General features: G+C 41.7%; 1 protein-coding gene across 1 annotated transcript; it reads left to right on the top strand.

The window, feature by feature from the left end:
- Positions 1–4157: 4157 nt before the first annotated feature.
- FAM154A (family with sequence similarity 154, member A) lies at positions 4158–23690 on the top strand. Its single transcript, XM_010022200.1, has 4 exons — positions 4158–4186; positions 14033–14212; positions 18366–18568; positions 22666–23690. The coding sequence occupies exons 2-4, from the start codon at positions 14091–14093 to the stop codon at positions 23688–23690; spliced, it is 1350 nt and encodes a 449-aa protein (XP_010020502.1). The 5' UTR covers positions 4158–4186; positions 14033–14090.
- Positions 23691–23918: the final 228 nt, after the last annotated feature.

The raw sequence follows: 23918 nt of genomic DNA, 5'->3' as shown, positions 1-23918 counted from the left end.
AGGAGGAGGGAGTTAGACCGTGACAAGGAGAGCCGTGAACATCGTGGGGTAACTGGTGGAGCAGAAAAACTGCCCTTGGCTCGAGCTCAGCCCCCGCTGCTGGGGAGAGGATGGAGCCCGCTGAAGCAGTGCCCACCCGCACAAGGAAAACCCATCGGGATGTGATGTACCGCAGGCCAGCGGTGGATCTACCCCGTGGCAGGGTGCAGGAGTGCGGGTGCAGGGAGGCAGAAGCCACCTGTGAGGCTTTTGCAGGCTGCCCCCGATTGCCGCAGTCTGGAGCGACGTGGTGTGTTGATGGAGGGAATAAAGAACAAGAGGGGGGCAAGTGGCTGGAGCCATTTGGAACCTACTGAATAAAAATGGGCAGAACGTTCCACCCCCCAAATGCCCCAGTCCTTGGCAAGAGGCTAAATTCTATGGGGCTTGGGGGTAGGAGGAGCTGTTGCAGTACCTAAGGATGCTTCTATGAGGTGCTGAGGAGGGGCAATCCCCAGGCAACACAACAGAATTGAAACAGTTGTTGAGCAAATTAGGTTATTAGGAAAAGCATTTATACCCAGCTTTTGGGTACTTGTCCACCCACTGTACAACTTGCTTCAGAAAAATAAGGGATAGAACTAGAATCCACAATTCCTGGATGCCCTTAATACTCTGAAGGATGAACTCAAAGCTTACCAGAGTCTGGGCCTACTGCACCTACAAGACCTGTGTAAAAGTAGAGTGGAGATTTGTTATCTGTGCTTGATATTGTGGCATTTTCCAGAAGGGACCATGAGGACCAGCTAGGCCTCTACTGTTTTCTTTGCATCTTTGAAAGAAACCAAACCGGTATTTGGATTGGGAAAAGGGAGACCTTTCCCTCACCAGAGTGAATAAGGAAGCCGAGAAACTGCACATCAAAAGATTTTACAGTACAGGGTCCTTTTCCCCTTCTGAATTCAATTCTTAATGGATCGCCTCCTCCTGAGGGAGTAGCTCCAAAAGCTGCAGTTCAGAAATGGTATGCATACTTACAAGGAATTAGTCCAATTACTTTTTTTAAGAGAGCGTCTGCTCAAAGTCTCCAAATTGCAGAAACCCATAGATCTAAACCCAGGTTTCCTAGGTCAGCCATGTAAGCCTTCTCCTGTTAAAAAAGCACCTGAGTTTGTGGCAGGCTCACACTCAGAGGGAATGTGGTTTACCAATGCATCTGCTCTTTGAGTGGGATTAAGGTGGCAATATAAAGCAGTAGCATTAGAAAGTGGCAGCAGGAGGGCAGTTGAGGAAAAGGGTGAAGGTAGATCTGTGAGTTCTGTTGGCCACAGAAAGTGGTGCTCATGCCATTTACATCAACTCCTGTGCAGCATCTCCGGGCGACAGGAAGATCCCAGCCTTTGAAGGTGGGATGGGTGAAAGACCATACACAGGTTAAAAACCCCTGCTGCAAAGGGGAACCAACAAGCAGATCACTTAGCCTGGATCAGTGTAACGACCAGTGAAAAGGGAAACTGGGATCACTTAGGTGAATGGTTGCATATCAAGCAAGGCCACTCAGGCAAGGCAGACCTCTATGAGGAATGTTGATCCTGAGGCTGATTAGTGCCAATGAAAACCCGTGAAGCAATCCTCACAGCTTGCCCACAGTGTCGAGTGAGAATTAAGACCAACTACCTGAACCAAGCCTGTGCCCAGCATGTTAAACAAGATAGGACTCTCTGGAATGCCTGGCAGACCAATTGCATCAGGCCCTTGAACCCATCCAATCGAAAAAAGTGTATCTTTCTAAAGTAGTATTGGGATTGTCTATGGCTACATCTGTCAGTGCCACTAATGGAGGTCAGATGACCCAAGGCTTTGTGAGACTGGTTCAGTGTTTTGCCCATGCCTCAAAGTATCCAGAGTGATAATGGTTCAAATACTATGGCCATGGTAGTGCAAGATTGGGTACAAGGAGAGGGTATAAAACAGATATTTCATACACAATATTATCCTCAAGCCAACGGTATAGTTGAGCTTTCTAATGGCCTAATTGATGTTTCATGCCACAAATGGGATGTACGACTGTCACAAGCAGTCCTCATTGTCAATAACCACTGGAGAAATTATGGGAAACCAAACATTCAAGTATTTTGTCCTAGTGGGCCATTGACGGGTGACACCCTCATACCTGATCATCAAAGAGGTCAGTTCCCATTGAGAACCCATGGGGGATACCTGTTATGGTGAAACTGCTCTCTGTTGGCATTGTATCCATGACCCTGGCAAAATCCAATGCAGTACTGACCTAGGCCTATATGCCTGGGGAGCCCTAGATGGGAGCAGGAAGACCCACCATATTAGTTTCCAAAGGGTAATCCCTGACTTCTAACCCTGAAGCCCAGTCTCAAAGGTTCGAGGCCCATCTTTTTTTCCTTATAGAGCAGGACATGGAGATGTGGGTCACTCCAGTGTTTCTACTGATCACAGGAGTAGTGGTCTGCATGAACCGCCAGGACCTGGTCATCAGACATGTCAAATGCCAGCTCAGTGTGGGACACAGGATGTAATTTTGCCTCTTTGTATGCCCCCAGTGGAGACATGGAGAGGAGTTTGATGTTTTCAGTGAGGGTTAATGCCCCATAAGTGATGGGACTGCACTCCAAGAAGCCAGTGGGAAGTGTGGTAGGAAGCCTCAGCCCTAAACAAAAGGGTGTGTGTTGAGTTTCGAATCTGTAGATAGAAGGCTGTTGTGTTCACATTCCAAAGTTTGTATCATGATAAATTTTATTAAACGCACAATGAGGCCTTTGTTGGTTATGATAGCAGTTAAATAATCATGAAATTATGATCCACAGTTAGCATTAAGACTTCCTTTTAAGTTTGGAGGCAAGATGTGCCTGTACCCCCACTCCAAGGGAACCAGATGAATCATGACTGTGGTCACGGGTTGGATTGTGTGGCAGCTACACCCACACTGACAAAGTCCTGACAAAAGCTTCCCTGTGAAAGCTTCCCTCCACATGCAAAAGCCTGGGAAAACTCCATGCATGCGCAGCTCTTGTCCCACTCGTGGTGGTGGTCAGCAGGGACAGGGGCAGGGATGTTGGGGTCCTGAGCCAGTGGGTACTACATGACCGTGTCTGACCACAGATCAGATTTGACTAGGGTATAAATGGAGTCCTGCCAGAGAGCCATTTGACATCAGTCGTCCTCAGACCAGCAGGCATGCAGTCAGAGACTCTCCCCTTGGGTTGGGATGCCATCCAGCATAACTCCTCAAAGTTGAGATCCCTCCCTTTATTCAATAATTGTGTGTTTTGGATCATTGGCCATAAACTTTAAGAATCAGCAGTGTGATGATGAATCCATGTGATGTCCTGAATCTGTAGCTGATGTTGGTGGAGTTTTGAGTTTCAACAGCAGATTTCATGTAGCCTCAATTTATTGGTTAGGTGACACTGGCCTCTAACATGATGTTTGTTTTACAGAGTTTGGAGGCATTGCTAACTAAAATTGGTGTTCTGTTCTGGTATATCTTTCTCTTCCTTTCTTCCAAAACAGTTGCAAATAGGTTTTAGGAAGAATCTCCATCTGTATTTGACATCTTCTTTATAAAGCAGAATTTGACAAGCTTTATGAAAAGATATTTATGTCACTGAACCTGTAATGTGGCTGCTAACATGTTAACAGCTGAGAGGGAAGTGCTTCATAATAGCCTGTTTACAGGTTGATCTTATCGTGATCAAACACCTAGGGAATTGGAAGATCTGACCTTAGGTATATCAGCTGTCTGGAACAGGCCCAGCTGAGTTCCTTGCAGACCTGGGCTCTAGTCTGGTGACTTCACAAAAGGTTACCCAAGTGGCAGCAGTCAAGGCTTCCATTCTCTGGTCAGATGAGGCTTGAAAGCAGAACTCCAGAACTCTGGTTGTGATGCCACCAGAGGAACCTGGGCATCCTGCCCAAGGGAAGGAGCTAGTCAGCTGCAACATGTAGTGCAGGCTGTAGTAGTGTCTTATGCTGCGTCCCTGCTTATGGAGGTTCCTAGATCATCTTAATGACGTAATTATTTTCAGGAGCTGCTGCTGCGGAGTGGCGGGTTTTTTTTCTTTGTTTGTTTGGGGCTTTTTGTTCTGCTATAGACCATGTCTCCTGAATCAGCTGAGCCTTTGCATGTAGTTCCACCCTTGAAGAAGTGCGTCTGTCAGCTGTGCTCCTGTGGGTATGTAGCAGAGGCTGAGGGAAGGAGCTTGGAGTAGTGGTTACCTGACTAGCAAGCTACACTGCTTTTGGGGGCCACACTGCTATTTTCTGCTATATTTTGCATATGAAAAATTAGAAATGTATCTCTGAGTATTTTTAAAGCTTTAAAACAAGGATTATTTTTTCACCAGTTCTGCCTATCCAACTGAGTGGTTCTTGTGTTGCTACTGCATTGAGAGATCTGGATTAAGAAGTGACAGCTAAGAATTTTGAGTTTCCTCTAAAGACCTGGCCTCAAATTCTATGTGATATATGTAAAAGCAGAAATGATATACCTGTGTACTTTAGGGATCTTTACTGCTTGCAGATTTAGTGCAACACTATGGCTTTTGTCTTATAAGTAGTAGCTCACGTGTCCACTGGTTATGGCAGATACTTAGGAAGTTTTGGTTACGCTTATATTAGAAGGCCATCATAATTGTGCTGAACTTCAGGATAAAATCCGTTTCCTGTAGAGCAGTGAGTTATGCTTAGGGAGCTGCTTACCAGCAGCTATGAATACAACTTTGTACGTATTCGTGTGACTTCTTTAAAACTAGACATTTGCTGCAGAAGAATACAGTATTCATACTGTACAATGTTAAGTGTCTTAAGATACCTATCCTGAAATACCATTCAGAAGTACTTGACTGTTAAGCTTGGGAAATCGATTTTCTCATTAACTTCCTAATTAGGAGATTCTTCAACATCCTAAGTATAAGGAATTTTTGGGCTTCTGAAGTTAGATGTGCTGGATTGTCATTAGCTGAAGTACACAGTGCAAATACCTCACTTTCATGTCTAGAGGAGAATATGCCATAACTTAGCGCAGCATACGGAGCAGTCAGAGTTCACAGTTTAGGCTTGCTCGTCGTTACCAGCTGAGTTTCAAAAGGACAGGTTTACAAACTATTTGGTTTTTTTTTTTTAAGGTCATACTAATGCTCTCTTTTTAGCAAAGCATATATGCATTGCTCATAAAGGTATGATGACATGTTTGGAATATCCTTCCCCAAGTATAATATCAAATAGTAAAATGTCTGGTTGTAGCATATCAAATAATATGTAGCTATAACAAAGCAGATTGCTGTAACTTTTGGATGATAACATGTAACTGTTTGCAGTCTGTCCCGTATATGTTCTGTCTGTACTGAACAGTCTGGCAGTGTTCAAGGCCAGGTTGGACAGAGCCTTGGGCAACATGGTCTAGTGTGAGGTCTGTGGGGGGTTGGAACTAAATGATCTTGAGGTCCTTTCCAACCCTAACCATTCTATGGTTCTACGATTCCATTTTTATTGAACAGTAAAGCTAAAAGAACATATAATTGTCAGTCACTAGTTCACTGAACATTGAAAACTGCAAATACAGTTCTGTCAGTGGATTTCTGCAAGTAACGGGAGAAATGGTCTCAATTACAAGACTTAATGAACAGCAAGTCCCTTCATACATCACATCTGATGGTGTTTCTGTGTGACACTGACTGACAGCAATTTCTGGTACATTTAGACATAGGCGGAGTCATCCCAAGAGGTGGATCTAATCTGTAGCCACTCATTTATGTACTTTTCCAGCAGTCTGACTGTCTCTTCCAGCTGCATGCCTTTTAGTAGCTTGCACATAGGAATAGCAGTCATGGAAACCTGGGTGCACTTTTCACCGATGGAGATGATGTCATGTTGCTGAGTGATGCCATCTCCCAGGGCAAGGGGATCTTTATGTTCTTCTCTTGTCAGTTTTTGTTTAAAGAGGGAGTTGGCTGCTGGAGTGTAACTTTCTCTTTTTACTTAATTATTTTTTTAAAGTGGGCCTGTTTACACTGTGGCTTGTTCTGCTTATATTCATCTTGATATCCTGAAGTCCCTTTCTGAAGATGTTTGAAAAGGGTTTTTCTTGTTACTTGTTGTATTTCTCGTGAGGATTTCTCAATGGTAAAATGAAATAAAATGCTGTCATAGTTTAACCCCTGCTGGCAACTAAGCTCCATACAGCTTCTTGTTCATCTGGTCCCCCCCCCTTCCTGGATAGGGAGAAGAACTGGAAAAAGATAGAAACTGTGGGTTGAGAAAAGAACAATTTAATAATGGAAATAAAGTAAAATATAATGATAATAATAATAGGAAAAGAGACAGAGGAATAAGCCCAAGAAAGATAAGTGATGTACAATACAATTGCTCACCAGTTGTCCTGTCTCTGTTTCCTCCCGGCTTCTTGTGCACCTCCTCACTGGCAGAGCATGGGGGACTGAAAAGTCCTTGATCAGGACTTTTAAGCGCTACTGACAACAGCTAAAACATCGGTGTGTTACCAGCATTGTTCTCAGACTAAAACCAAAACACAGCACTGCACCAGCTACTAGGAAGAAAATTAACTCTATGCAAGCTGAAACCAGGACACGGGAAGAGAATTGAAAGAGTAAAATTGAGAAAACTTGTGTGTTGAGATAAGAGCAGTTTAATAATTGATTTTTTTTTTTTAACTGAAAAGGAAAATAACAGAAATAAACCCCAAGAAAAACAGGTGATGCAGATGAAGACAATTGCTCACCATCAGCTGACCAATGCCCAGCTAGTCCCCAAGCAGTGGTCCTCTGATCAACCTTCTCCCTACTTTTATTGCTGAGCATGATGCCATATGGTCTGGGATATCCCTCTGGCCAGTTGGGGTCAGCTGTCTGGCTGTGTCCCTTCCCAACTCTGCTGGCACCCTCAGCCTGCTTGCTGGTGGGGTGGTGTGAGGAGTACAAAAGGCCTCAGCAATAACTAAAACATCCCTGCGTTATCAACACTGTTTGCAGCACAAATCCAAAACATAGTCCATGCCAGCTACTATGAAGAAAGTTAACTCTTATCCCAGCCAAAACCAGCACAAACACTTGGTGCTGAGTGGCTGCAGCTACAAGTGGTTCTGGTGGGAGTTAGTAAGTTTCTTTTGCCTCAGAACTGGTTCATAAGCTTGAAAGACTGTCTGGTAGAATGGATCCATCTTTAAAACACAGGTTTTGTAAATGAAGTGCATCCCTATGGAAAGCACTGGAACTTCAGCAACTTTGTTAGAAGGGTGGAAATATAACAGCCTGGAAATGTCAAACTGTGCAAGTCTCCTGAGATGGGAAGTCCTACTCAGCACTTGTGGGATCACTTTTCAGCAGTTTATGATATCATTTTCACAAGGACATCTAGTCTAGAGTGATAGTTTTCATGTAGACCAAACATTGAAAAACTCAAGAAAAACTGAGCAAGAACTGAGTGGGATTCTTTCCATGGACTTCTGTTTCTTTTATTAGTTTTAATGAAATTCTGGCTTTAAGTTAAAACCGACTTCTAAAAATCTGTGTGGGATTTCTTTTAGCAGATAGAAAAGATACTTAAGGCTTTGTCATTTCTGCTGTATTGGAAATAGTTTTTTAATGAACTGGCAAATGCATGTCTTGACAGAGCTTTAGTAAAGGCCAGAGTTGGATTCAATTCAAGTAAAACAGATCTTATAACCCTAACGGAAATTTTTCTTTATTCCTACAGAACAAACATTGATTTTAAAAACAAATACATAAATGCAGGGCTTATGCTGGAGACTCTGAATTTTTTGATTTCTGTTCTGGCAGTCCTTCTGATAGTAACTGGTAATTTCCTACCTATTACTTTCCCACATTACTACCTATTACCTATTACCAGTTCAATCCTTTATTACTATGAATGAGTAAAGTGCAATAGAATTAAACCCTGTTTATAGACATTACAGGTTTTGAGCATTGCAGGAACAGAGGTCCTATGTTTTTTTCAGGACAATTTTGTAATGCTTCTTTTTCTATACCCTTTCCATACATTATTCATAGAAAATGTGGGGGGTTTTATATGGAATACTTTCAGTTAGGTAAATGCAGTGTTCAGACTGATACCATCTTCAAAATGCAGGAAGATATTGTGGCATCTGGTCATTAGATGGCATTACTGCGTTAGGTCTTTACAGTGCTGGTGTAAGTTGATCTATTTCCACTGTATATATGGTATTGACTCCAACATTCAGTCTATATAATGTTCAAATGATTGTAGGGGGTGAGTGGGAATCAAAAGCAAGATTCAGAAGTATTTTCTAGATTTCTGTCCTATTGAGCACAGCAAACTTTTAAAGTATACTTTACATTAACTAGTCAAAAGAGAGACTTCAAGGGCTCTTGGTAGTAATTTTTCATGTTTCAAGGAACTTCAATTCATCAAGAACTAGTTATGATTCATTAAATGAGTTTAAGGATTGCAAATTGCTGTCATTTTCTGCAGGATATTCTAAGCATCAAAACTAATACCACAGTGTACTTGCAATAATGTTCTCATCTGTATTCCTTCGCCTTGCCATTAGTTTGGATATGTTACAGTGAAGAATCTGCAGCTTTTCATTGTGAATATGGGAATAAGTGACTTGGGCATGTAAATCTCCCCTTGGAATTGTCATGTGCTGGTTTCTCATGTTCCAGGGCTTACCACTCCATGAGAAGCATTTCCCAGATACATATGCTTAGTGCAAAGAACAGGCAAAAGTCAAGACTAACTGGTAGGAGAAGTTAGTGGAGTGGCATCTGTTTATGCTCTTGCAGTTCTGGCTTGGTTAAAGTAACGATGTTTTGTCTGTTTACTACTGAATTCTGCCTTTCCTGGCTTTACACGTGTTTTGCTTCTCATATTTACAATGCATTCAAATAGATGGCTTCTAAAGTATATTTTATTATTGCTGCTTTATTGGTGTATTTTTCTAAGTAAAATAACAGCTACTACTTAATGCTGAAGCCACTTTGTTCCTCTGACAGTCACTGTCCAGTGAAATGGATTTGTGAAAAGGATCCTTACTCCCTATGGGAACTTTAAGCTACTGGTGTCTGCCTGTGTAATATTACTGCACAAGCAATGTCACTTTTCCTTACTGTGAAATAGAAGGCCAAGATAATGGCAGCAAGCAAGAACTGATTGTTTTGTGGTTGTTTTATATCCTGAACTTTTTACCAGAAGATGGCAGCAGGCTGATGTTAGTTGCAAGTATTTCCACTGCTTACTGTTAGATAAACGTGGAGATACTGTGCTAAATACTTTGAACCTAATAGTTTACCACAGTTCACAGTGAGGATATGGGTGTTGCAAGGCATTGCATGTCAAGCAGTTTTGTGGCTTTCTAGGTCTGTCTGGCTGCTGGCCTAAAAGTCCTCTGCTAGTCCTGGCCATTGTTCAGTGATGTGCTTTCACTTGACAGTCATTCAAGAGCATTTATTTTGGAAGAAAAAAAATCAAAGCAGGTAGACCTGTTGTTTAAATAAATTTGCATTTTTGCATATTGCTTTTCAGTTCAGGAATATGTTTAGTTCTTTTCCTAGAATTAGTTTTCCTGGAAATAAACTTCAGTTAAATGTGAATGTGTGTTTTCTGTGACAGACAGCAAAAGTGGAGAAAGGGCTGGAACTGTTACTGCATGATGCAGAAGAACATCTTGTTTTCAGTGAAAAGCCTATGTAAACATTAAAGATGTGGAGTCAGCAGCTCTTGCACATGTTCTGTGGTATTTTTAATAAAAACGAAGCTATGTTAGTCAAAGATGTTTTTTATTCTGTAGCTGTAAATTAATATTCACCATAATAAATGTTCAGCATGTTAACAAGCACAAAATATCAGTTAGATAAATTTATGATTTTTGGATTTTCAGTGCATTCAAATATTGCAGAATAATTTCAAAATTAATATAAAACTTCTTCTGAAGAATATTAAGAGACGAAAATGCAGGCGATTTTCTTAGATAAGAATTAAACCACTGTATCCAGCCAGTGTGATCCATTGCACCATAGCTTGATAAAACTTAATGCCAAACAGACATGGACAGACACATAAGAAGAGGTTAGTTGGTCTAAGCTCACTTTGGCTTGCTCAAACCCAGTTGTCAGCTAACAGAGACAAACTACAGACTGAGTCCAAGATGTCACAGTCTAAATATTACGTGCTGTTGCCACTTCCATGTGCTGATTACTAATGCACATCCTTAACAGTGATGTGTGTGTGTTGTTTTTAATGACCTGTTTACAGCAAAACATGCTAACAGTTCCAAAACAAACAAGCAAAAGTAATAGATAAGAAATTCTTTGAAATTGTGGCTCTCAAGAGAGCACTTTACCTGTGGAAAGTTTGATGTTTGATTTTGTAAGCTAAACTATACCATACGCCACATCGTCAAGAAGGCCAGACTCATCTCCTACAGGCAATGGCAATTACAGTGTTTCCTTGCTTTTGAATGGTTCATTTTGCACCTTTGGTTCCATTATTGTAGTAAGATCAAAGTATTATTTGTAGTGCTTAAAAGGAATATTACACCAGGAAACTTCAAATTCCATCATCTGAGCAGCGTTTCCAGGCGTATTTATGAAAAAATAATCACAATGTCATTATCAAAATAGTTCTTTCAGTATGCAAGGTGGCAGAAGTTCATTCATTCACTACATTCAGTTAGCTTAAGATTTGCACTTGCATTCCCGAAAGACACCACTAGTGGGGCTTTCGGTTTGTCTGATGACCATTTTTGCACAACACAAAATCCAGGAATGAAAGATGTCACATTTTGAACATTCACGAATATTTTTATCATAAATCTTATGCACATTACTTAGCATAGAAGGCTGAGTAGAGATGAACTTCCAATCTGTCATACTGGGTTTTTAAAGGGATTGAGTACCTCTGGAAGGGAGTTGTCATTAGTTTCTGTACCTGTAAGATAATGCAGTAGTATAAGGGGGCTTTAACATGCCAAAGACACAGTGTATATTTTGCCAGATTATTCTACAACTAGTACAAGTTGCCTAATTATATAACTAAATTGATCACTAAAGGCAAAATCCAGATTTCCAAAGTGGCTGTTCTTCTTAGCACTTTGACAACACTTCTCCCTTCTCTCATGCTTCTGCCTTCCCACTTAAGTCCTGGGTATCCTTTTACCTGTGATGGCTTTTTGTAATTCCCTCTAATCCTTTGATACCCCTCTACACTGTCTGTCGTCTTGTCTAAGGCCAGGTGGTACTTTTATTGTCTTCCTATGTAGTTTCTCCCTGGCCTCCCTCTAAGCACATTTTTACCTCTGGTTTCAGGTGTTCCTCTTTGGTGCCTCCAGCTACCAGCATCTTTCTCTCATCTCTTTATACATCTGAGAGCATCTGCTCTCTGCTTGTAGCTTTTTTCTCTCCACACGCCTGACTCCTGCAGAGACTTTTCTGATGTGAAACCTTCAGGAACTGTGTTTTCAAGGTTGATGAAAAAGGTGTAGCTTCTGACATCTTAGCTGGCTGTCAAACGGCCTGGAGGAGGTCCTTACTGTGCTCACGAATTATTTATGTGCTCACAGCCTACTTCTTCAAAATGTAAAAACCCTAGAGAAAAGCACCTTCATGTTTCCTACTGTTTAATCTCTCCCCAGAAAGGCTGATTGTGTTCTTGTTTTATAACTCTGGAAATATGGAAACCCACCTATCAACAGTGAAAAAAGACTTGCTGTACATTTTTCCATTTCCAGAAATGGAAAACTGTCAAGAATTTCAGGATTTCTGACAGCCTCCTCATGGCTGGAATTCTTTTTTACAGAGAACAGTTCAACAGGAAACTTAATTCCTCCTAATGCATTACTTACTCCATTTGACTTTTTTTCCCATCAAAAGTTTTTTTTATGGCTGAAGAACTTCCTTCCTGCTAAAGCAGCGTGACTGTCTCTTTTAACAGTAAGCCAAAATTTGCCTGCAATTCTCTAAGCTAGATGGACTCCTACAGTAGCTTATGATATTTCTGTGCTGTTTATATTGTCCAACTGTATTGCCATGTTACTAACTAGACTTTTCCACAGCATTTCAGACTGCAAATATAATACAAAAGTAGGAGGAGTGGAAAACTGCCTTTCCCTTTGCATGGGGAGTGACAATGTAGGAGTGAGGGAGTTGTTTATAAATACTCCTCCCATCCTTTTATTTCTTGGCTTGCATTATGCAGAGTGTATTAGAAATGACATAAATCACAGAAGGAGATGTTGGAGACCTTCTGGTGAAGTTTTATCAGCACTCATGTTTCCTGAAAGCTGGAGGAGTTGGTGAAAACATGCTTTTGGAAACACCTTCATTTTTGCTATGACACCAGGCTCAGGTGCTGTTAAAAGAACACAAGACTTACTTCCCTCTCAAGTACTCCTGTTATACACCAGTTTAAATCTATTGCCTGCAGAGGAACAGCTCCTCATTTCTGCAGGGCTGCTCTCCATCCTCTTGTTCCCCAGTTTGTGTGTATTATGAGGATTACCCCGTTCCATGTGAAGAATCCTGCACTTGCACTTGTTAAATTTCACACAGCTGGTGATTTCCCAGCTCTCTAGTCTATCCAGATCTCTCTTTAAAGCCTCTCTGCCCTCAGTGGAGTCCACAGCTCCTCTAGTTTAGGGTCATCGGCAAACTTACTTAATGTGCATTCAACTCTTGTGTCTAGATCATTTATCAAAACATGAAAGAGCACATGCAATTGAGCCCTGGGGAACCCCACTGATGAATGGCCACCAGCCTGATGTGATCCCGTTTACTGTAACTCTTTGAGCACAACCTGCCAGCTGATTGCTTACCTAATGTATTACAGACTTGGTATATACCGTTTAATCTCTCCCCAAAAGGGCTGACTGTGTTCTTATTTTAAACTCTGGAAATATGTAAGCTCAGCTATCAACAGTGAAAAATGACTGGCTGCCCATTTTACTTGAGCCCTCTGTATCTTCTCTTATCTTCTTATGCTAGTTTGGAAAATGATTCATTATATGGAAGTGTGCTCTTCAATGTAGACTGGAGTTTATCTGTATAAATTCAGGTAATCAGACATCTGCTGATCCTAGATTGCTCAACATTTACTTTAATGGATTAATGCAAACTATAGAAGCTCTTTTAAATGAGTAATTCGTATCTGGACTAGATGTAGCACTGGAAAACATACATCCAGTAGGGAACACTCTCACTTTGGCAGGAATGATGTATGAGACATAAAACCAGAGGCCTCCTCCTCTCACTGTAATTCCTGTGGGGTGGTTCCTGAAGTCATTAATCAGCAACTTTCGCATTGACTTTAGTGGGTTTGACTTAAACCAGAAGGGGACATAAACTGTGATGTTTCTGGAAAGAAACCTGAGGGTGGAATCCCAAACCTCTCTTTGACAGAATGAGCCTCACCCATCCTGCTCTGGCCTGGCCCCAGTGTGGGAAGAAGGAAGTCACTGACGATAGATGATCTGTGGTCTTAGTTTAGTTTTGGTCAGAAGGGAGCTTCCTCAGAAAATCAGTTTGTTTTCATTGTCCTTGTTTTGGTGCATATTATGGAGAGGTCTTGCAGTACCCAGACTACATTGCTTTCAGAAAGAGAGATGGGCAGAGCAGTGCTGCCCAGGCATGAGTGAATAGAGACTCGCAGACTAGTACCCTTTAGCTCACTTACCTACTCAAGTAAGATCAGTATGTGGGCAAAGTAGGATAGTAAATTTATGAGAAATGGAACAAAAGGGACATTGGAGTTTCTAGTCCAGCACTATATGGCACGCTTGTCTGTATCTTTAATTAACTTGCTTTTTTCTTCATCTAGGTGAACTTGCTTTTCTTTTTTCTTGTTCATGAACTTTTTTGACTTCAGGCTGTTGTGCAGGTTATACTTTTGCACTTTAATTACTTAAGGCTACAGCAATCATTGCAATGCCCATTTATCCACTTGCAGTCTGCAACCAATTTATGCAATGAGGTATTATTAAGCAGCTACCTGTGACCACTAACTCCTGTGCTGGTTTTTTCCCTTGCAGATGTCATCATTGTCCACACCTGCCCTCCAGGCCCTATGACAAAACTGAGAAGCCATGCATGCTGTCAGAGTACAAGGAGCAATACCCCCTTCATCCCATCACTGCTCCTGAAGACTCGTTTAAGCCAAAAACAGTGTACAAGGTGGCAGACGTACACATGGAAGGCACCTCAACTACAAAGTATGAAAAAGAGTGAAAGACAGTGACTTAGATAATGTGTGTGAGAGGGATGAGTAATAGAGAAAAGAAAAATCATTGGTTTTCACAAGAGGAGGCTGAAAAAACCAGTGTTACAGTTGTACAAACCCTCATGAGGGCTCTCTGAAGGAGGGATGAAAATCTATCTGAGGTCACTTTTGTATGGAGGCAAGCAGCTATTTTTTTTTGCACTTTTGGAGGCTGAGATGTGATATGATCAGAGGATACATGGGCCACAGAAGCACAGTCATGGTCTTGGCTTTTGCTGATTTTCTGTTTTGGTTTGGGAAACCAGCAGAAATGTTATCTGGGAAAGTATGGATTTTATATGAAGAGTGTTTTTCTTTTGTTGTGTTTTATGTGGCACTTTGTACACTGTAACATGCGTGACTGATTTCCAAGGAGGTGTAAATAGGGTAGAACAGGATGATTGCAAGGAGTATGTGTGTTTTCCTCAAGGCGGTCATTGTGGATTGCTGAACTGTTTCTGCTTCTCAGCTGTGTTGCTCTGTGTTGGGGTTTAGCAGCAATCCTCACACTTGCACTGTGACGATTTCCCTTATGGAAGTAACTTCTGAGACTCTTCTTTGCTACTGGCAGGGTGATGTGCCAAGCACTTGTCCACAGAAGGAACTCATAAAAAATAGGAATCTGATCCATTAATATGAATCTGAGAGCTTCTCTTTCCCAAACAGCAGCTGCTGCCTCATCTAGATGTGTACTTCCTTTGTCATCACAGGCACAGTCAAGAGCAACTCACTCTTGCCTTTGCTGAACTGAATTAGAGGCCTAGGAAACGCCAATGGCTATTAATAAAGTCTTAACAGCTAACACCATTCATTTGTCCTCACAGAATTATAGAATCAATTAGGTTGGAAAAAACCCTTTCAGATCATTGAGTCCAACTGTTTACCTGACACTGCCGAGCCTACCACTAAACCACATCCCTAAGTGCCACATCTACACGTCTTTTAAATACCTCCAAAGATGGTCTCTCAGTCATTTCCCTGGACAGCCTGTTCCAATGCTTGACAACCCTTTCAGTGGAAAAATTTTTCCTAATATTCAGTTTGAACTTCCCCTGGCTCAACTTGAGGCTATATCTTCTCATCCTGTCACTTGTTACTTGGGAGAAGAGACCAACACCCACCTTGTGACAACTTCCTTTCAGATAGTTGTAGAGAGTGGTAAGGTCTCACCTCAGCCTCCTTTTTTCTAGACTAAACAACCCCAGTTCTTTCAGCCACTCCTCACAGGACTTGTTCTCTAGACCTTTCACCAGCTTGGTTGTTCTCCTTTAGTCACACTCCAGCACCTCCATATTTTGTCTTGTAGTGATGGGCCCAGAGCTGCACAGAGGATTTGAGGTGTGGCCTCACCAGTGCTGAGTACAGGGGGATGATCACTGCCCTGGCCCTGCTGGCTGCGCTGTTTCTGACACAGGACAGGATGCTGTTGGCCTTCTTGGCTGCCTGGGTGCAAGCTGGCTCACGTCCAGCTCCACCAATCAGCACCCCAGGTCCTTCTCCTTCGAGCAGCTTTCCAGCCACTCTTCACCCAGCCTGTACTGTTGCATGGGGTTGTTGTGGACCAAATGCAGGACCCGGCACTTTGCCTTATTGAACCTTATACCATTGGCCACAGCCCATTGATCCAGCCTGTCCAGACCCCTCTGCAGAGCCTTCCTACCCTCTAGTAGATCAACACTCCAGCCAACTTGGTGTGATCTGTAAAATTCCTGATGGTGCACTCAATCCCCTCATCCAGATCATTGATATAAATATTAATCAGAACTGAGCCCTGGGGAACACCTCTTGTGACTGGCTGGCAACTGGGTATAATTCCATTCATGACCATTCTTTGGGCTCAGCCATGCAGACAGTTTTTTACCCAACACCAATACACCCATCCAAGCCATGAGCAGCCAGTTGCTCCAGGAGAATGCTGTGGGAAATGACATCAAAGGCTTTACCAAAGTCTAAGTAGATGACATCGAAGACTGAAAGTGGCTAGGTGAGCACTTCTGCAAGCTCCCTCATTATCCATCCTGACATGGAAGCTCTGCATTGCCCCTCTGCCTTTTTAAAGAGCTGTCAATTTAAACATGGCTGGTGAAGTCTGAAATGCCCAATTTACTCACATTTGGAATGTACCTGGCTATGTGGGAGCTTTCAGCAAACACCAAAAAGATCAGAGAGTTTCAAAGAGCAGACTTCACTTCTGTATATGCCTTCCATCTCCAGTATGAACCAAAGCAGCTAGACATCTTTGTGTCTGCTTATAATTAAATCCTGGGGACATTGGTGTCCTCTTAAGATAGGAGAGGAGGGCAGCGGCAATGTGGGGTCTGTCAAGGAGTCCTTGGAAACTTCCAGTTCAATCAGCAAAACTCTCCTTGCTCAGACAAACAGTAACTGTTAGTCCTGGAGTTCAGTACAACTTCTAAAAAGCAGACTAGTAAGAAAGCGCAGAAACTACTTACGCGTGCTTCTTCAGAGCATGCGCTCTACCAGGTGTAAAACTTACCTACCCTTGTAAGAGGAGAAAACACAGAACCTGAACAGTTAGCCATCATATTTCAGGTTTTTCTGCCCTCTGGGCAATGGTGGTAAGAAAACACACCAAGAGTGAAAGTACCAAGGCCTAGTAGAAAAGTGCCACCTCCTATTACAAGGCTGCTAAATGCTCTGGTTCTATGTGGCTAAACTCAGAGAGAATGAATTGATGGAGTATATGAGAATAACTGCAGAACTGTGGGGCCAGCAAACACTGAGTTGTCACCAGTCTTTTCTAATAACACTTCACTGTTTCTAACAACACTTCTTTTGATTCACAATAGTCAGTGTGAGAAAAGGTGCTTACTGCCAGAAAACTCTTGATCATGTGGTGAAGAATTGCATGCGTGTTACTTGTCACTTGCCTCTAGTACAGGCTCAGGTGTTTCAAACACGGGATTGTGCAATGTACTGCGAATGGCTTGGGAAAGAACCTCTCTGTTACTGAGCCCTCCTGCTACTGAGGATGTGAGATGCCTTATATTCCTGTCTTTTCTTGGCCCCTCTTAAAAAGTACATTGGCTTTAAATTGCTGACAAAAGTATGCCAAGGGGCTGCAACAAGTGTGAAATCTACATAAATACTCTTGATGCTCTTGTATATATATATTTTTTTTTACTTCTGCATTTCTGTTTTCACACCTATACCTAATACTTTACAATGTGAATTCTGCTCTATTCTGCTCCACACAGACTTTTGAGAACCTTGTTTATTTGCTAAAATACGTAACTAATACACAGTATTTTCAGAGGCTTGGGCTCTTGCCTGCCCAGCATCACTCCAGATGCAAAGTCCAATATTAATATTAGAATAGCTCATATACTGACCATTTCTCCTGGTCAGCTGCCAATGGTGTAAACAGATCTGCACACCAGTGGAAAAGTACTCTGACATTAGAGACTGAATTTGCTGGTGCCAGGCGGCATATTCTCTGCCCTATACCAAAGGATACGGGCAGCGAAATAGATTCAGGTTAGTGAATGTTGTATGGTGATGTTATTTTCTTCTCTGCAGTGTTTCTGTAATGTTTTGTTGAAGTTAAGTGACACTACTCTAATATCTTATAGTGCTACCTAAGAAAAAGCTGGCTGTCTGACCATGCTGTTGTTTTTTTCCTTAACTGGTATTTTACTGTAAAACTGTTTTGCTGTTACCTCCCCATCCTGGCCTGAACCATTGTACATAGTATATCTGTAAAGGCTATTGTTGCCTCTCTCACATATTTCCCATACATACTAGATAGCCTGCTATAATTACTGAGCTTTTAAAAGGAGTTGTAACTTCTGGTGTAACTCCACAGTAGAACAGAGATAGCTCTGTGTAAGGCCTTTAACCTCACTGGATGGGAAGAAGGGAGAACCTGGGCTGCCTGAGGTTGTCCAGAGCTGCCTCACTTCTTTTCTCAGAGTCCAGGCTTCCAACTGTGAAAGGATTGTGTGTTTCATTCACTGCTTGATTCCTATCCTGACTTTCTTAGGCGGTGGAGATAAGAGGAAGTATTAATTTCTTCATGTGTCCAGAAATAGAAATGTATTTTTTTTTCCTTAAGACAAAGGATGTAATAAAATTACTCTTCACAGGAGAGATTACATAGCTCATGAAGTGTCACAACTGAAACTTAAATCACCTCGAAAGCATGTCAGGAGTGATGAGACTATGGATTGCACCACCACTTATAAACAAGATTATAACTCCTACCCTATCTCTCAAGTACCTCCATGCCTCCCCTGTGAGATGAAACACATACCCAATGTCAAGGTGAATACAAGAACCACTTATGAAGGTATGTGCCCTTGCAGTTCCTTTCAGGACTTTACCATAGCTTCATTTTTGAAGAGGACAGATTAAAACAGCATGCAGTTGTTACTCCTTCTGTCTATGTATGCCAACAGGCTGCTCAGGAACCTCACAGGCACAAATTGCTGGGAATATAAGCCTGTATTAATGGTAGCATTGGGATCTCTCTGAATTCACATGTCTTTTTGAATGTCTTTGCATGTCTGACATATGTACAGACATCCTAAGTAGAAGGAGAGCCATATGAACTCCCACAAGTGGGTCCAGCAACATCATCTTTAGGATACACTGTACATTCTCTTGGTATACTGCAGGGCTGGTCCACACAGTCAGTGGATCAGCCACATATAAAATATGTAGAATTTGCTAGATCTGAGCAGGTCATGAAGTATGGCACTCTTTTTGTGTGTGCTACAAAGTTAATCTGTGGATGTGCAAGACGTATACGGGAATTATAGACATACAGAAGTTCCACACAAATTTCCAAAGCACTCAAGCTCTGCTCCTGTTAAAACAGCTTAACAGTGCATCCAACTGTGCCACTGTTTCTCAGTAGCAGCAACTTGGTGTAGCTGGTTTGCCCTTGTGAGGGCTTTGTTCCTTCCTCTCTCCAAGGCTCTCTTCTGTGTGCACTGGGAGAAGATTTTCAGTTACACTGTTATACGAGCAACTGTGCTAGTTTTGGTAGTAAGTCCTAAGTAGAAAATCAGAGGACTTTGCATCCCCTCTGCACACCTTCCCGCTATCTATCTGGTAGGCAGATAGCATTTGTGTATTTCTTAAAATAATTTTAAATTATTGGGTTTTATTATGCTGTGCAAATATAAAAGCTTATGATTGGTGCTGGCACTGAGATTTGTCTCAATGGTCAGAAACACTTTTTTTTCTTAAAACTCAAAATAATGCAGGAATTAAAGAAATAAAAAGTGTGAATCCAGTGTTAAGACTGGGCCAGCTGAAATGACTGAAAATCAGACTTGAGTGCTGCTGCATGTTTTCAACAGCATAAACTGGAATGTTTATATTAAGCACACAGGAAATACTATCCATTTAGAATTACTTGAGTCATGAGGACTATGACCCACACGTGCAAAATACCCACGTTTACATGATTTTGAACAGTGTTTTGCACAGGCAGTGTTGCCAGATGGTATTCATTGGAATAGCTTCAGTGAAGCCAATAAAAAGAAGCTGCTTTCCTCAAGCAGAGGATCTTTCCTTCTGTGTTTAGATATCCTTGACTTCTCTCTATCTGAACCAGATGTATGTCTTTCTCTTTTATCAGTGTTTAGGTCAGCACCGTAAATGTTACTGCAGAACTCTAATAAAATGTATCACAGCCACATTTGGTTATAATTTGCAGTATTTTTCAAAACACTGCAAATGGAAATCTTTGTCCAAACCCTCTCAAAGATCAAATTGCATACTGAAAGAATTCCCCTTTAAAGGCCCAGGTTCACCAAATATACAATTTTTCATAGGGCTGTTCTCTATTAGGTTTACTGATTATTACTCAAGTGTGAAATTTTGAAACATGCTATTCAACTAATTATCATAACTCATATATTTAAGCAGCATATTAAACAGTGCTGCATTGGTACTAAATTACCTTTGCTACTGTATTGTTATACTCCTTCCTGCTAAACATACCATACCTCAAATGACACTATAGGTTTAAGATAATGCTATTGCATATCACAATGTCAGATGACTTTGCAACTTAAGGTTTCAAAATTCTTATCTCCTCCAAGCTACACACATAGCTGTTTCTATCCATCTACAGGTACGTAATCTAATTTTAGTTTTGTCTTACTTGGTTACAAAGAGATGTGCCTAACCCTCCAATAATATATAGTTCATACCCTCCATTCCCTCTTGTACCCCTAATGTTTTTAAGATTGTGCTACTTGGGAAACTGTTAATATCTATGGGAGAAGAACTGGAATTACAATAAAATTGTAACATATGTTTAAGGAATAGTAGCACTGCTGGCTTACAGTAGGTAAAATAAATTCATAATGCCTATGAGGTCTCCAAATGTGTGGAGCTAGTAAATTTTTAAAATTGAAGACAGATGGACTTGTCATATTTTAAATATTTTGCAAAAGCTGTGGTTACATCCAAAATGCACAGACTATTTTCCAGCAAAGATGATGGGAGAACCTAAAAAGTTTTTTGGTTACTCTTGGTTGGCATCTGAAATGTCAGCTCTCTGAACAAGCCTTTGCTTAGGGATGGGCTGAATCTCATTAGCTTCTCACTTTTAATCATTTATTCATACATCGTCTGTAATGACACATGTCCGTGTATGCTTGTGGATCACCCTGCTGGACCTCAGGAGAATGATGTATCCTAGGCATGGGCACAAAGTCAGTGTCCCACTGGTGTGGTGATGCGTGGGGCATTTAAACACCTCTGCACTAGCAGGGCATGCAGCCTGGGCTTCAGTGGCACCATCAGTGGCAGATGAATGTCTGTGCCAGTGCACACAGGCAGACCCATGTTCTCAGCTGACAATGCGAATTACCAGCATGGTGGCAGCTCTGTACCCAAGGGCCAGGGCACTCTTTGTGACAAACATGGCACCTGTGGCTGCTGCTTCGTCTCTTGTGCCAGGGCAGGCAACTTGATTTGAACCAGGGGACTCTAAATGGACACCTAATTGGTGCAAAAAGTCGCTTTTTTTTAGTCACCTTCACACTGTAATGAGCACATCCTTTGTGTGATTGTGTTAGTGCACTACAATAATGACTGCCATTCTAAAGGAATGTTTGGATTGGAGAGTTCAAATATCCTGATACCTAACTGCATCATTTAGTCTCTAGCACTTTGAAATCTAGACTTCCTTCCTCTGCAGAGTCAGCTGGAAGCTTATTTGCCTCATGACTCCCAGTGTGGTTTGAAAGAAGGGAAAATTTAAAAAAAATAAAATAAATACTTGGGTTAGCTCCAAGACTATTTCATTTCAACTTCCTACCAGAAACCATAGTGGTCTCTAAGGGGAAGTTGCACAAGGTTACTAGGAAGGGAAAAATCGATGGTCTTGTGGCTGCAGCACTGGTCAGAGAGTTATTGCAGCTTTGCAGTAGGTTTTTAACGTGACTGAATGCAAATATTTTAAAGTCTCAGTGCCTCATTTTTTTTCCTGTGTCCTGCCAAGGAAGACATGAATGTCTCTAAAATGCTGCCTAAAATGTTTTCTTAGTCATGAATTTGGATAGCAAGTATGCACCATCTCTGTGGTATGATTCACTGCTTTAGATCAGCGTAGGCTTGGTCTGCAAATTCCAGCACAGTTTTTCAAATAAGGAAGAATTGGAGACAGAGTTACAAGCTCCTTTTGGTTCCTCCTTGTCCTGACAGCAGGCGTGCCACAGAGGGAAAAGCCAAGAGTCGAGGAGATGTCGCATAGCACAGCTTGTTGACACCAACATGAGCTGCAAAAGCCTGAATTTGGCAAACAGTAGGCAGCATCACATCTGTGTAGCTGAGGAATAGGTCATAGGCAAATGAGAAGGTACAAAGAGGAAGAGTAGCTCTGCAGCTTGGCCTTTAAAGTGGAATGGTGGACATCTCCTTGCCCTAGAGATACTGCGGGAGACACCTGAACAGCCTTCTGCAGACACAGGCAGATTTTACCTGTGCTCTGAGCTAGCCACAATATAACTGCAAGAAGGTGAATGAAGGGAGTCAAAATCAGTGCCATGATACTCCACTTTCATGATTTCTGGTTGACTGGGCATGAGGACAGTGCCCGACCTGTCACCTGCAGTCTTTGCAAGACTGAGAATGTAATTTAATCTTCCCACATTGTATTTCACCATCTCTGTAGGTATGGGTGGTACAGGACTATTTTTATTCAATTCTTTGTGTAGATGCTAAGCATTTCCAGGGGTTAGCACATTAGCCTATAAGGTGTTCTGTAGCAGCTCTTTTAATAGGGTTTTTCATTACAACATTGACAAGTATTTACTACAGTAGAAAATGTAACAATCAAAACATAACATGGTATAAGCCTAAACTCACCAAAGAACTTCAACTGAGCATTTAGATACAAGTCCTCTTACAATTCCTGTATTTCAGATGACTATGTGCTATGGAATGAACCAAAGACAGACCTGATCAGACCTGACGACAGGTTTCGCCCATCACAAGAAAAATTTGACCACAGAACCATTTTCCAGGATGACTATATCTACAGGGGGCCAGTTGCCACTCTAAACTTCAAACCTCCAAATCAAGTCCAGAAAACCAAGGCTTCTGAGTATATAACTAATTATAGAGTAAATTATGTGCCACATCCTCCGGAGAAGCGTTATGTCCATAAAAAAGAGAAATACAAGGCCAGTGAGGTCCCGTTTGATGGCCTCACTACTCACAAAGTTTCTTACAAGGCGATGGCTGGTCAGCCAGCCAAACTTGCAAAACCATGCCAGTTGAAGTGTCTCAATGATATTCCATTTTCCTCTACAACTGAGTTTCAGGAAAAATACCAAGCTTGGCCACAGGCTCCCATATTCACCAAAAAACCTGTTGCGTATCTTCCTCCTCTTGAGAAAATGGACCTTCAGACCACTACTAAGATACATTACAGATACCCAAATGGCAAGCCAGCCAAGATGTGTCAATCTGTGGCCCAGATAACTAAAAGTACTGGGCCATTCAATAGCTCTTCTACAATGAAAGAAGACTATAAGCCATGGCTGTGCAAGAGATTAAAACCTATCATTCATGCTCCTGAGATGACTTTGTCAGCAAAGCCCATGGATTGCTTGACTACCTTTCAGACCCATTATGTGCCTCACCAGCCCACAGTTACGAAGAGCTATAAACCTGCCTGGTCAGGCCCAAAGGATCAAACTCCACTACAAGATAGAACTATCTACACTACCAGCTACACACCAAAAGCCTTTGTTAGATGCTTAGCCTCTTACAAACACCCACCTGGTTACGTCTTTGAGGGAACTAATGCTGATGGTCACAGTCTCTATCTACCTGCTTCCAAGAGTCGAGTGCCTGCAAGGCTGACACAGAAGGAAGAAGAGAGTGGATGCAGTCATCTTGGATTCAAAGAGCAAGGCCCCAGTGAGCTACAAATGAAAGCTTGATTTTCTTTGTAACCTTCTTTCAAACCAATCTCTGATTCTATATTTGGAGAGCTCTTAAAATATACTTAATTTCCAGACATTGACTTTTTCTGGATCATTTGTACGAATGGAAAAGAAAAAATCAAGAGAAATGACACATCTATCCTTGTTTCTCTAGATCTTCATTTTTCTTTTTTTTTTCTTTTCCCCAGCTAACTCTTGCTCTTTATTTGAGACAGATATCATCCC

Source organism: Nestor notabilis, unplaced genomic scaffold, assembly GCF_000696875.1.
Source record: "Nestor notabilis isolate BGI_N333 unplaced genomic scaffold, ASM69687v1 scaffold3899, whole genome shotgun sequence".
Classification (NCBI taxonomy): domain Eukaryota; kingdom Metazoa; phylum Chordata; class Aves; order Psittaciformes; family Psittacidae; genus Nestor; species Nestor notabilis.
Note: the sequence above shows the minus strand (reverse complement) of the source record. Positions and strands in the feature narration are given on the sequence as shown.

Bases quoted from the DNA above. Each gene is read 5' to 3' on its own strand.
- FAM154A (XM_010022200.1), top strand. From the start codon at position 14,091: ATGCTGTCAGAGTACAAGGAGCAATACCCCCTTCATCCCATCACTGCT. The intron at 14,213-18,365 runs GTATGAAAAAGA...TACTCTTCACAG, and splicing joins GAAGGCACCTCAACTACAAA to GAGAGATTACATAGCTCATG. The intron at 18,569-22,665 runs GTATGTGCCCTT...CCTGTATTTCAG, and splicing joins TACAAGAACCACTTATGAAG to ATGACTATGTGCTATGGAAT.